The sequence below is a fragment of the Phasianus colchicus genome, chromosome Z, assembly GCF_987193195.1.
Source record: "Phasianus colchicus chromosome Z, bPhaCol1.hap1.1, whole genome shotgun sequence".
NCBI classification, from domain to species: Eukaryota; Metazoa; Chordata; class Aves; order Galliformes; family Phasianidae; genus Phasianus; species Phasianus colchicus.
The window spans coordinates 54660627-54675637 of NC_143476.1; the positions used below are offsets into that span (position 1 = coordinate 54660627).

The following is a 15011-nucleotide window of genomic DNA, read 5'->3' on the forward strand; positions in this document are numbered from 1 at the left end:
AAAATTTCTAGTCCATTTTTAACACTATTCACTTTCTACTGGTTCTATTTCGAGTGAAAAGGAGAAAAATATCAATGCCAATATGACTATTAAAAGACTGTAAAACAAGTAGGCTTTCAGAATTGAAAAAATTAGAGAGAAGAGACCCCTCCCACTCTCAACTGCTTTTGCCCTAGATTAATTTGCTTTTGAGGGCTTGGGACTCAATTTCCAGAGAAACTGAGAACAGTTCAGGATCTCAGAACAGATATTGAATCCACCTGTCTTTCTGTACACTTTCAGGAACTCTCTACAACATGAAGATGTTACATACTTCCTAGGAGCTAGCCAGTGGCACTGAAAATGTTGGTAATACACCTTCGTGGATTTGAATTGCTACGGTCAATGTAAGACTTAATCTGTAAGAAGAGGAGAAAAACATCTGCAAATTTAAAACCAATACTATCAAATCATTTTTTAAACTGTTTTAGATTTACCATGACTGGAAATGTCTAGTCTTATGAAATGTGAATTTGGAAGAATATCTCATCCTGCATCAAACATTCCTAAAAAGCATGTGACTCATCAGTATCTGAGAGAACTAGAGAACTGATTAAATAGACTTGAGGCAGAAGGCAGGCTGCTGCAGGGAAACAGGGAGAAGTTCATATAGATGTACAGAATATTCTGCAAAGATATCTCTCTGCTCTGGAGTCTGATGGGAAGAAAGTCCTGTACAGACTGCAGTACGTAGAGGCCTATTGGCACTGTTGAAGATGCGTATTCAGGTCTTGAAGTGGATTGCATTCTACACTGCATGGTTTCTGTGCAAATGGGGTGCCATGACAGAAGCACAGGAGGTAGCTGGGCTATGTCACCTCGATCACGTGTCCTAATGGTGGCATTTGGGATCCTGAGTCCTGGGTGCTTGGGCAGAGCTGAGGATTGTTGCAAACCACACCTTGGGGCTTGTGCTGCTATATACAGGAGGGAAACCTGCTTTTTACACAGGTGATAGGACATAATAGAAGATGGTTTTAAATTAAAGAGGGGAGATTTAGATTAGATATCTCAGGGAAATTTCTCGCTTGAGAGAGTGGTGAGGTGCTGGAACAGGCTGACCAGAGAACTTGTGTGGTGTGAGACTTCTGCCTCCAGAAAAGGCAGCCCAGGTCACTGTTACTCCCAGCACCTGTAGGGGTCATACCTGGAGTTAGATCCTTTAGGTTAGACATGTTTTGGACCTGCTAATTCCTTCCAAAACCTTAGTTTGACCCCAGTTTGGCTGTATTCTTGAAAAGCAAATCCATGCTCCTATGGAGAAAGTGGGGCACTGGGATCTGTAGTAGAGGTGGCTTGTCCTTCCAGCATGGGACTCAGAGATGTCAGGTCAGGCTGGACAGGGACCTGAGCACCCTGATCTAGCTATTGGTTTCCCCCTGTTTGTTGTAGGGGAGTTGAACCAGGTGACCTTTAAGGATCCCTTTCAACTCAGATGATTGTATGATTCTATGACATGCAAGTACTACTGTATTTCATCACATACACTGGCTGTAAGGATAAGAAAAGAAAAGAAAAGAAAAGAAAAGAAGAGAAGAGAAGAGAAGAGAAGAGAAGAGAAGAGAAGAGAAGAGAAGAGAAGAGAAGAGAAGAGAAGAGAAGAGAAGAGAAGAGAAGAGAAGAGAAGAGAAGAGAAGAGAAGAGAAGAGAAGAGAAGAGGAGTAGATTTTTCTTGCTTTTTGCTATGTTGTTCCTAATGATAAACATCAAAAGGTGAGAGCTTGTCACTAACCTTTGTAACTGAAACAAATATGCAGAAAGAGGAGGAATTTTATGAAGATAATTTTTTGTGTAGACAAAAGATGTAATAGAACTACTGCATAATTTTTGAAAAGAGGTAATAATAGCGTTATGAATTTTCAGATAAGAAAATGATCTCAGTGATTTTTAATATGAAATAATGTGATAACTCCAGCTGAATTTTCAGTAATTACCCCCCATCCAAAATCTTTTACTTCCTTTTCAAAGAGGACAGGAGTTCCAGGATTGTTGGATTTTAGTCTATATTATCTAATGGCCTCTCATTACTGTTTTCAATAGGCGCTACTGAATACTGTAAAGGGCTACAACATTTACAGTCCTCTTTCAGTTCAACTGGTCTATTTCAAGTAACTAACAAATAATGTTCATTGGAAGAATCTGGTTCCAATCCATAATTGGAAAAAAGCTTCTGGTTCCATCCCATAATGAATTTCCCATCATTGTTCTTTCTTTTAATAGTGTGTCCAGTACAACTTCTAACGGCTTTTGGTGCAGAAGGTAAACAGGGAGCCCTTCAAAACCTTAAATAAAAAAAAATTGAAATCTGCTGGAGGATTTGTTACAGAGGAGACAGCAGTATCCTTCCAAAAGGCCATAGAGACTATTTGTTTTGCTTCAACATCTTTACTCAATGGCATTTTAACTAGTTTGTTCTGCACCTTCTTTGTCTTAAAGGTATCTCTGAGAAAAACTCACAAATGACACTGTAGGAATTACAAGGAAACAAGGACAGTCTAATTTAATGCATTTGGAAAAGTTCAATCCTGAGTCCAAAATTCTGCCCCAAATGCTATTATAATTCCATGTCTGAATTAATACAAATTAAATCCACACTGCTTCCTCAGTGATGAATTTGTTTGGACTTCACTGTTTGCTTATGGTATGGTCTTAGCATAGACATTTGCACTGCATATCATAGCATTGCTGAAGATTATTTTCTTGTGCCTTACAGGGCCAGAATCTGATTTCCTACTGATTCAATATCAGCTGACTGCAGAGCAAGAGAACCTGAGTCACTGACGTGAGAACAGAGTTATTGACAGAAAATGAGTATGAAAACAGGAGGCTTGTGTTCCTCAGGAGAAGCTTTGTTCTAGATCTACTCACTCCTCACGAGAACTTATAAAAGTAAGCATCAGGGGCATATGTTCGGGTGCTATGAGCATCTCCTAGATTTATTGATTGATAGCTTCAATTCCCATATTCACTCCTTGTGCCAATCCAGTAGATATGCAAAACTGCAAATCCCCCAGACTTTTGCTGTTTTAGTTTGTCATTCATATGATTACTGTATGGCAATTAAAAGAAGACTGTTTCATGTTAAAATAACATTTTTTTTTTTGTCAATGGGAATAATCTGGTTCAACAAGGAACACCTGTGTAGCCAGCTGTCTTGTTTACATAATACTATAATACTTGTCTTCTCAGCTTCTAGCCTTGGTTGTTTACCATGATCATCATGCTTTTTCATTTGACTCTGCAGGGTAGAGCTGATGTGAGCTCTTTGTGTTGCACACTGTTAGGTGACACATACCTTGTTCTAGGACACATACCTTGTTCTAGGGCAACTGATGCAGTCATCCACCTTAGGTCCAGTGCACTTCTGACAGGATGCTTCACACAACTGACATTCCTGAGAATCATCAAGATATTCGTCTGGTGGAAAAAGAGATTGTTTATTTCAAACCCACATCTTTCATTTAAAGAGAAAGCAAAATAACAAACTACCAATCCACACTGGTAAACTTCATGACTAAAAGAAATTAGATCTCCTTTGAATTACTGAAATGAGCAAATTTCCCTGCAGTATCAGGGAATATTATTTATTTGTTTTATTTATTTTATTTGTTTTATTTGTTTTAGCCTAATTTATTTGGTTGTTTTTTTTTTTTGGGGGGGGGGGGGGGGAGATGGGGGGGTGAGTGGAGGAGAGGTTGGTTTACTTTTGTTCTTGTTTTCCATATCAACCTGACAGAGAGTGATTCTTGTTCAGGTTGACACTATTACTTTAGCATTTATAACAGTGCTACTTAGGAGCATTTGTTACCTAACTTTCCCTTGTGCAGCTCCAATGTGCTCCTGATTGCAAGTTGAGAATAAACAGTGTGTTCTCATACATGTAAGGTATGTGATATGTGGAGAAAAACTTGAGTATACTACATTAGTCAGACATGATGGTGCTATCCCAATCTCTAGCTATAGCACCTTTGTTCCCCTCTCATACTACTGCTGCAATACTCAGCTCCTAAAAGACCAAGGCTCTTTTTCGAAATGAATACAAATTTGGTGCCCAAGTGCTCACCTGGGCTCGAGGAAAACAAGCAAACAAACAACCAAACAAACAAAGTATGAATGGTTGCCTAAAAACTGAGATTTAGATAAAAAACACTTCAGGAACATGAATACCATGATATTACTTAGAGAGCTGAGGTGCAAAGTCTGTCTTTTATTTAGTGTATATTCTTTGAAGAATTGTTACTAACTGGTAAGCTATACTTTTCATAAATCTCAGAGTAGACATATTCATTTCTTCCAACCCAAGCCATTCTATGATTCTATGATTTGGTAACTGACACCAGTACTAGATCTGTATATAACATACTGTGGGGACTGCAAATGAGTTTATCAAGAAGCTTAAAAAAAGCACAAGATTGGGTGTTTTATGTCAGTTTCTTGTAGAAAAATTTATTCTAATTGAGCCTATATGTTGGATAGAACTGGTTGTCCCTGCATTCTTACATAATGGAAGAGATTGTACAGAGTCCTGTATAGTACATAAATCTTGCCATTTCTGTGGCTATTTTAATATTGAGAAATTCTTCACTTGTGTTGCAGTTGGAAATACAGATTTGCTATAAACTATGAATTTTAGGAGCCAAAATACAAATGTGTAGTGAGTTGGCTTGAGTTCTCAAGTTGCAATGAGTTCCTTGCATTGAAAAACAAGAGCACTGTCTGAACAAATATTGCTGGATAAAACAACATAGGAAAGAAATAATTTATAACAAACTGCTGGCTGTTCTCTCCGTCCCTTGTCTTTTCTACTTCATGTTAATCTGCATTAACAAAATTTATAATAGCTGACATCCCTGATATGAGATTTAAAGGTAAAGGTTTATACACCTTCCTGGAGAAATGAATAAGGCCAAAAAATGAGCCAAAAGCCAGCGATAGATGATGTATGACAACAAAATGGTGCTCCATAGAGGCTGGTCTGAAAAAAAGTTTGGAGCTGGGAGCAAATGAACAGGCTTTTGAAATGACATAAACAAATTTCTGTATTTTTTACATGTAAATGTGAGCATCAGGCAAACATAGAACCTATATTATTTCTGCTGCTAATAGAAGCCACCCACACTGCAAATTTGGTTACTCCTGTCAGAAGAGTAATGATACAACATGTCAGAAAGTGACAGACAGTGAGGGGTCTTGTGCTACCACAGCATAGAACAGTGTGCAGCCTGCTGCCTAGTAGATCTTCAGGTCTCTGACAGCTTTCCTTGGTGAAGGTCTCTTGACTCTGCGATTTGTATCTAGAATCTCATGATCTCAAGCATCTTTATGAGATTTTAAAATATAATTTGATACTTATTGCAACTGAATGATAACCGACTTCTTCAGATATTTTCTTACATGCTTTTTGCTAGATAGTGCACGAACATGAAAAAATGTAGTGTCTACAAAATATTCCTCTTGCATGTCTGGTGACTCAGTGCTTGATAGTACCAGCTTTATGTAGCTAGGAAATCTCTCTGTGCAATGCTTTTAAATAATTTCTTATTCCATATTGTTTTTTGATTCATGTTAGAAAGGCATTTTGTTTCTTCAGTCTTGATTGATATTTTCTGTATTTTAAAAACCAGCTCTAAATGCCTGTTTGTGCTAGTAATGGGGATGCCTGGAGGTGAAAGCTGACAAGGATCCGGGTTTCTCCCTTGCCTGTGTAAGCATAAATATGGGAACCTGGCAGGGTTTTCTGTTACTCACCTGCAACCTGGAATTTGACAACCCCTTGAGAAAATGGGAAGGGAATGAGTTACAAAATCATAGAAAACTGACTCACAGAATAGCTTGATTTGGAAGGGACCTTAAAGATTATCCAGTCCCAACCCCCTGCCATGGGCAGGGCTGCCACCCGCCAGCTCAGGTTGCCCAGGGCCCCATCCAGCCTGGTTTTGAACACCTCCAGGGATGGGGCAGCCACAGCTTTTCTGGGCAGCCTGTGCCAGCACCTCACTGCCTTGATTGAAAATTTCCCTCCTAACACCTAACTTAAATTTCCCCTCTTTTAGTTTAAAGCCATTTCTTCCTTATCTTATCACTATCAGAATGTGTAAATAATCGGTCCCTCTCCTGCTTGTAAGCTCCCTTCAAGTACTGGGGGAGGGGAATTTTTTTACTATGGGAGTGGTGAGGTCCTGAAATAGGTTGCCCAGAGAGGCTGTGAATGCCCCATCACTGAAGGTGTTTAAAACCAGGTTGGATGGTGCTCTGTGCAATCTAATCTAGTACTTGATCTAGCAGCTGGCAACCATGCCTCTGGCAGGAGATTTGAAATGTAATGATCCCTGAGGTCCCTTCCAGCCAACACATTCTATGATTCTATGATTCTGTCTGGAAGGCTGCAGTGAGGTCTCCATGGAGCATTCTGGGAATGGAGCAAACCCAGACGGTATTGCTAGTGCTTTGCTCTGTACCCTTCTCACTTCTTCAAGGAGGGGAAAGCTAGGTCTTGCTGTCTAAACTACAAAATGACATTGGTAAAACCTGTTTATCCTCTCCATTTCTGGACATTCCTAACTGCAGATTTCTCTGCCTGGTCTTGTCAAGTTTTCTGTGTGGGTTTTTTTTTTTTTTTTCTTTTTTTTTTTGGTGAAGCTCAGTAGCTGGGAAATTCTGGAAGGAAGTGGAATGGTGACAGTTGAATGTCACTGGAATTTATCTCATATTGCTGACTGCACTATGTCCAATAAACCAGATAATGTTCTGTGAAATATGCAAAAGAAAGGTAGAAGCTAAATAACAGTGGGGTAAGCACATCATGCTCCAGAGGCAGCAATTGCCACGTCTATCTTTTTATGTTACACAGTGTGCAATATGCAATTGGTATAAGCAAAGCCCTTTCTGTCCATAGGATTTCTGCAGAGATAAATAAAGCTGTGGTGAGATGAGCTGGATGTCTCAGAACAGTACTTCATTGGTGGCATCTGTCTTACACATAGTGATGCCTGCTGATCATTTGTACTGAAGATCCTAAACTTAATCAGGATATCAGTGCAGATCTCCTGAAATAACTGGGCAGATTTTAGTAGGCAAACTGCTGCCCTAACAAGATATAACAACATAGGGTCATATTACTGATCAAATGTAATGTTTGATATGTAGAGATGAATATATTAAAACCTAAAAGATATCAGTCAAAAAGATAAATTTATCTCCTTCAAAATAAAGAGCAGTTGAAATTAAGTGATTTAATGAAAGTTATAAAGGACTGAGATTTATTCTTATCATTAAGACTTCAGCCAATTCAGTAACCTTACATTGGTGACCTCCCCCTGCTTACAGTCTCTGCAAACGCTTCAGGAATAGCCAAGGCAACCACTTTGGATGATTTCTCAAGCAAACATGATTCAGAACATTCCCTGAGGATGCTGAAATGGGCAAACAATACATCCCCTCTGATTTGGTACTGCTGGAGAGAGGCTTTGCAGCACTATTTGGCTGTAGGAGCTCTCCAAGTCCCTGGGAACTGAATATGTTCAGAAGGCCGTGCTGGAGGCAACCCAGCAACACTAGCACCTTTGTGCCTTTGGTATAGTCTTGCTCCTGAAAAGGGCCTTTATTTTCTTAATGAATATTTTGAACTTGTGGCAATGCACACAATTGGCACATGAGCATGTTCACAATCATTGGTTGCTGAGAGCAGTGTAATGCATGGGTACTTGGAGACCCACAGTTCAGCGTGCATGCAACCACCAGGAGCAGGGCTGAGGGCATGGACAATTCTAAATGGAGGAAGTGTGAGTTACTATCTCAACTTTAACTAAATCACACTCGTCAAGCTTCAGTGAGCACTCAGTCCTTTTACAGAGTTTGCAGGACGGTGCTGTTAATTCTTCTTGGATAAGAAAATATTCCTTTCCTGTCAATGCTCTGGTTTCTCCAATCTGGGCTGATGGGCAAAATGAGTACTTTATCAGCTTATTTCAAAACACCATAAAGCAAAGATAATAGAATCATAAAATGGCCTGGGTTGAAAAGGAACCTCAAAGATTATCTAGTTTCAACCCCCCCTGGTCTAGTGGGTTGCCAACCACCAGAACAGGCTGCCCAGAGCCACATCCAGCCTGGCCTTGAATGCCTGCAGGGATGGGGCATAAAGATGTCTACTGCGCTTTGTGATCAGATGGCATTTGTGCTTTGGAAAGTCATATTGCTGTCTCAGAGGACCTTCAACAAATCCATCCCCAGACACCAAGAAACAGTGATAAATAAAGCACTGTATAAAGGGCATTCTTCTAAGCTGTGCCTTGCCCATCTTTGGCAACAAATACACAAGTGACTCAGAAAATGAGATGTAACAAAAAGCAGCCTTTGGTGTGGCAATGACAGGCTGCATTTGTTGCTTCCTGGAAATATGACTGATTGTAATGCATGATCAGATAATCAGTTTAATCAAAGCTGGAATCTCCCATAATGATTTAAGACAATAAAAAATTATGCCAAGCAAATAACTTTTTCCCTCTCTTAAACAAATTGTTCATCAAAATTCTTTCTCAACCTTTTGTTTTTTAAATATTGAAACTGCAGATTCAGAAAAATATCATGCAAGTTCTTGCTGGGGTGTTTCTTTCTGATGCAGATTTGACTAGGACATTTATTTGTATGTTGGAAAACTTTTTTAATGCTCGCTTAAAATATTTTGCACAAACATTTAATAACAGAACTTTTCTTGATTTGTTCTTCACCAATGACATGACAATGGCATATGCAATATAAATATAAGGCATGGCAATGGATCAAAGACAATTTACCGTTCTGCGAATTGCACTACAGATTGAAAACACTGAGTCATACAAGCTGTCACTTAAATGTCTTTACAGGAATCTTGAATTTATAACAGATCTTGTTACAGTCATCCAATTCATTAAAAAGAAGTCTTTAAAAGTACACAAAGTTATCTAAAGTGGACACTGATACAGGTAATATTCAGGTTGTTTGGTATGTGGTTGCTAAAAGGATTAACTTGCTCATCACTGGCTGCAAGATCTATTTAGTCACTACAGCTATAGTATCTCTTTATATAGATTTACTCAAAGGCTCATAGTGTAATAACTCTTATAACTTCACAATGTGGAACAAGCAGCAGCCTTGATATTGTACTACATATTCAAAATCAGATGTTGCTCAGAATTTCTCAGGACAGTGGAAACTTCCAGTCCAAATAGGAACTGTGATAATCTTTCAGGTCTCATAGGGAAGATTTTAGTTCAATACTGTGTTTGCCGCATGGATGTAGCTGCAAAGCTTCCCAGAAAAAGACAGATGTACCAGTGTGTCAGGTAGACAGAGAGTAAGCCAAGAGCCACAAGAGCTACTGGACAGGAGTGTGTAACTTTCCCTGGTTTCCACTGACAGAATTTGGTGCGTCTCTAGTTTGCTGATCTCAGCCATACACCACCTAGGCTGAGGTGGATAGCAGCAGGTAGAAAAGCAATAAGGCCTAATTACAGAAATGCATCCTCCACTTACAAAACTGTGCATTCACACAACAGGCTTCTGCAGATGATATCCTTGTCTGGGCACACTAACCTTCTTTCTGGTTACAAATAGTGTTAGTTGAAGTAGAAAATTTTTTATGGTCCACACTGTCACGGTCTTGAAGACTTATAGTAGGCAAGCAGTCTAGCTGGCTGTTCAGTTTGCATTTAATTCAGTGACTGCGTAAGGATTCTCCTAAACAGATATGAAGATAGATAGCTTACCACGGAAGTGATATGCCTTAACTAAGAGAGTGTCTGTAAAATTTTAATTTTTTTTTAACTTACAAGCAAGACAGTAACTGATGAACAGATTTGGACTGACATTAACCAGTGTCCTTCCATACAGGAAGAAAAGAATCATTTTCTGTAAGTTCAGTAGCTTCTGGTCTTTCTAAAGTGCTCCATATCTGTTTTGCATGCTGAAAACAAGGTATAAAATACTGAATACTTCAAACTACTTCGACACTTTATCAGAAAGGGAGGGTCAAAACCATTCTGCAGTGGGAAACAAACTAGCATCCTTCAATTGCAATCCCACTGCTGATAGAATGACTAAATACAGTGCTGCCTGCTAATTCTGCTTGTATCTGGCCACTGCTGTCAAGGCATCAACAAGCAACAATCTTCAAATAGTCTGACAGCAGACAGCAGGAAATCCTGGTTTTCAATCTAAAACTCCATTGTAGGCTTGCTTCTCCATGAAGCTTTATAGCCTAACATTTACAGATACAACCTCTAGGGAAAACTAGGGCTGGAGCTGTAATGAAATTATTGTCCTTCACTCAAGGAAACCATAGATGAAACCACAGAAGTCAGTATAATTGAGAGAATTTCTCAAGCCAGTTAAAATATGATGGTGGGGTGGCACCTGAAAGAAGCAGTTCTTTGTGGTGTAAGGATTAGGCCAACCTCTTTCCACTGGTGTGGCTTAATGAAACTATTGCTGAGCATGTGCTGTCCTCTATACACTTACTTCAAGAACTGACAGGAAAACTGGGGACTGATGACCTAACTCCTCATTTTGAAACTCAGTTGGTGATAATGAAACATTTGAGGCTGAAAGCAATGACTGAAAAGTGTTTTGTTTTTTTTTTTTTCATCCAGGAACTTCTTTACACAGCTTCAGTGAACAAGCTTTAAGCTTCATCTGAACATACAAGCTGTGTGAATGAGTTGCCACTTTGGCCTACGTTCAGGCTATGGGACTAAGTGGGAAATGAATGAAAGCATCAACTAATACCAGTGGAAGCTCTGGTCCTGCAGTCACCACAGCTGAGTGTATATACGGTCTTCTCCATTTAATGGGAACAAGAAACAGCTTGCTGTTTTTAAGTGGCTGTCCAGGATTGTGACCTGAGGAGTACTGAATATGAGCACCAGCACGTGAACAGTACTGCACTGTGCAAATGTCCAGGAATGACCGAAAAACCACCAACCCCCTCTTTAACTGTCTAAGTAAAAATGTTTTTATGCATGCAACTTTTTCATTAAGTTTGCAAGAGAAAAGCTCTCCTGGGTGGAAGAAAGCCAGCACCGTTTCTCACAAGGGCACAGACATGGCTGTACTGCTAGTACACAAAAGGTGTCCTCCACAGAAACCATTTGTGATTACATCAATTTCATCGTCAATTCCATCACTTAAATCCACACACACACACACACACACAAAAGTTAAACATCTCTACCCTTCCAGTTTGTTTCAATGACTTGCATTTGTATCTATATCATAAAGCTACCTGTGCCCTTCAACAGAGATATTTTACATATAGATTATCAACATGTTTTTCCAGACCAAAGGAACAAGAAGTTAGGTTAATTTAATAGAAAAAATAAAATATGGAATAACATTGATTTTGGCCAATATCAATTACAACAGAACTACCCTATTTTACAAATAACAACTGAACATTTTACACATGTACAGTATTTTTTCAGTAAAAATGAATGTGGATTAACAACGTGTCAGGTTGTTGTTTTTTTTAAGAAAACAAAGATATTAAGTTTTTCTCTATAATAGTGTTAGAGGCATTTGTAAGTACCCAAACAAACTCTTTACAATCTATTACATAATTAAATCTCAATTATGAATATATATTTATATAATATATATATATAATATTAACTTAAACTTTGAAAGCATTATGTTCTAGTTAAAATTGTTATATTGAGAAATGAGGCAGAAACAGACTAGTAGTTAAACTAGTACAAATTAAATTCTCATAACTTTTCATGTTTAGCAAGAAATCTGTAATGGGCACCAAAGGAGCTTCACAGGCCTCGTCATATAGAACCAGACGTGGGTTGTAATATTTATCTGCTCTCTAGCAAAGTGGGCATAGGTCTATATTATTAATTAATTTGTAAAATTTCCACAATAATTGTTGTATTTAAAAAGGAGGTTCTCTTTATTTTCTAACATTTACATGCTTAAACACCTGCAATACATTTTCTGCTTGTGTGTCCTGGAGAAATAACAGAGAGACTTTGCATGTTTTAAGTATTTTTCCCACAAAACAGTATCTTTGAAGTTGTGTTTACTGTTTTCTGCTAAAATGAATGGCTTCCAAACAGCATGCTAGGTGAAACTGATGAATATATATCGAACAACTGTGTACCTGGGTATAGAGACAAGACAGAGACCTGCCTCTCTCACCACTCCAGGATGGTTTTGCAGTGAGGTAACTTCATAGGCCTCAGCAGGATTGTTCCTGCTGAAATTTGTATTAGGAGCAGTTAAAAGCAGATTCAGGCCCATCAAGACAAGATTGTTACACCAAGAAAACAGTTGATTTATTGCCCTATATGTTAATACTCTTGGAGATGTATTTGGCACAGTGTTACAAGCTCAATTATAAATCCAGTCCTGTAAACACATTCTGTCACATACAGTCACACTGGCATTTCTGTATGGGCACTATAAAATATCCCCACATACTTGCATGATAATATCCCCTTTTTGGTGAACGTTACAAGACAACAATAATTTATGAATACTCCTTACATGTTAGCAACTTTTCAATTTCCACGTATACATTACTCTTGCTTATGCAAACCAAGAGTAGTATCTTCTAAACTTGTTCACAACAGGAACAATGTTTTTTTGTTTTTTGTTTTTTGTTTTTTTTTTTTAATTTTTTTTAAGTTTATTTGAAATAGCTTTTACAATTTAAAAAAATAAAATAAAAATCCTAGCATATCTGTTAATAAGCTAGCTGTCTAAAAATGAGATCTATATGACCAAAAAAACCACTTTGGGCAAAACATATATACACACTGCATGTGATACAAAAAAACAGCACACAGCAGAGTAAGTAGGAAAGAATTGTGTGCAGAAATGATCATTTTTCTTTTTTAAATACTGGTACAAAAAGGACAGAACTTAAGTCCTGCAGATGACAATGTTTCTGTTTCCCTTACGGACTCATTTCCTGAAGTTCCCCCTGTCAATTCACAAAAAAGACTAATGCAAACTTTTTTGTATTGTTTAGTTTTAATCCATGTAAACGTATGTGTATTCTTGAAACACTCTTTGAATATCCTGAAGGGGAAACAAACAGGAAAAAAAGGGAAAGATAAAGACCTTCATAAAACAGAATAATCCTATAGTTGACAGGAAATCAAATCATGAGTTAAACGTTAGTTTTGGCATCAAATGCTTTGGTCACACAATACTGACTCTGTGATCCTGGATGCTCAGCTCTAAACACCCAGTTATGAAAGGTAGGCGTGTTGTAGGTTTTCCATTTAAGTTCCAACAAACAGTTCACCATCTCCCCAGACAAACAGGGGGGAGAGAGAGAGAGGTGGCTTTTTTTTTTTTCCTTTTCAATAATACGTGTTAATCTGTAAGTCTACAGGAGCAGGAGGACTCTGGGAGGTGTGAGTTCACCCCTTGTGCGTACATGTTCTGCAACACAGTTGCTGGAGCACTTTCCGCTGGCAGAGATTGTTCTTTTTCACCAGCATACAGAATCCTCCCTCGGCCCAGGACTCTTCCGTGGCTTCCGGAGGGCAGCAGCAAGAGAAGAAGGGGAAGTTGAAGGTTTGGAGAGCATGGTGTTTACAATGGAGGGAGGTTTAATTGGTCAGATAGGTAGATTTGGTTGAAGAGACCATTCAGGAGCAGGTAGCAAGTAGGAAATTTGGTCCATCAGAAGGAATTTCAGTCAACAGCATTTTATTTTTCAGGAAGAGATTTTGTGTGGTCCGACAGGGAATGATTGGTATCCATTTGTGAAAAAGAAAAAAAGATTAGAAAGAGAATGATTAGAAAACAGTGATATTTACAGCAAAGGAATTTGTTCTTGATTTTCATGAATCGAAAGAATAAAATAGACAAACCATGAAAAAAGAATAAACATTCTCAGCAGAAATTCAAATCCTACATAGTAACACATGCCCAGTGTTTGACTGTCAGGCGGTAGAATGAGAGCCTCCAGTTTGGTAACTTAACAGAGGAAAGACTTCTCTCCCTTCCTTGGCTAACCTACACTGCTGAGAGAACATGCCATGCAGTAGGATCCAGTTGCATGCCACTGCAGTTGCCTCCTGCGCCACATTCCCATGTGCTGCACTGCAACTGCACTCTCAAGAACGGGCAGATGAGACAGAGGTGAAGTGTCCTCAGTCCTGGGCAACTGCATGTGTACCTAGATGAAGGTGTATGTGGACAACTAATCGAACCTACCATAATGAAGACCAAACTGATGTATATGTATATGCATGTAAGACTGTATTTTATAGTGGGTATCTTTCACACTGCTTAATGCAGGGCTTTATTTCAGTATGATCTTCCTCTTGGACAGCAATTCTTGAGCTGTTATCTACAAGTAATTAACATAGTAACATTTTCATAGAAGAGTAACATTATCTCAGAGTGCTCTCTCTGTAATTGAGATGTGTGAAAGGAATGAATATTAGTGAATAATTAAGCCAATCATATGCAATATGAATGATATCTTTGTTGCCTCAGAGAACCTGGAAGAAGTTTAAATCTTCATAACAAACTGAGTGCCCTCTATTCTTTTCTTTCCTCATTACTTTTTCACATAATTCAACTAATACTGCAATTACTTAACATCCTTTCTACTTACCAGCGTTTCCACAGATTAAAGTGATGAAACACATACATGCAATTCAATTGCATACATGTACACTAGGGTCCCATATAAAAATCTTTTGAAAGCAATGATTTTTGAAAAACAGGTAAGGAAGCAAAAGTAGGCTGCTGCAGGTAGGGAGAAAACTATTTTAGGAAAAATCAGTTGTGTATGTGACTAATTCCATGAATACACTACTTATGTAGTTTTCTCCTTTTCATAAATCTGAAAAACATGAGAAGTAATGTAGCCCTAAAATAGAGAATATAACAAAAGAAACCAAACCAAACTAATACATGTAAGAAAAGCTACCAAAAGGGGTAAAAATGATCTTTTCAGGGAACTGCAC

General features: G+C 38.4%; 1 protein-coding gene and 1 long non-coding RNA gene across 3 annotated transcripts in view; one reads left to right on the forward strand and one right to left on the reverse strand.

Moving 5' to 3' along the window:
- PCSK5 (proprotein convertase subtilisin/kexin type 5) overlaps positions 1-15011 on the reverse strand; it is a 263646-nt gene that overhangs the window by 51234 nt on the left and 197401 nt on the right. Inside the window, exon 21 of one of the 2 annotated variants that reach the window (XM_090130933.1) lies at positions 3354-3456. In XM_090130933.1, the coding sequence (XP_089987059.1) occupies positions 3354-3456 (103 nt within the window). Of the gene's footprint in view, positions 1-3353; positions 3457-11211; positions 13565-15011 lie in introns of those variants that run through there. The other variant, XM_090130932.1, reaches the window with a different exon arrangement.
- On the forward strand, positions 305-11007 carry LOC149912992 (uncharacterized). Its single transcript, XR_016461514.1, has 3 exons — positions 305-1752; positions 2753-2928; positions 10668-11007. It is a non-coding gene; the product is annotated as an uncharacterized LOC149912992 (long non-coding RNA).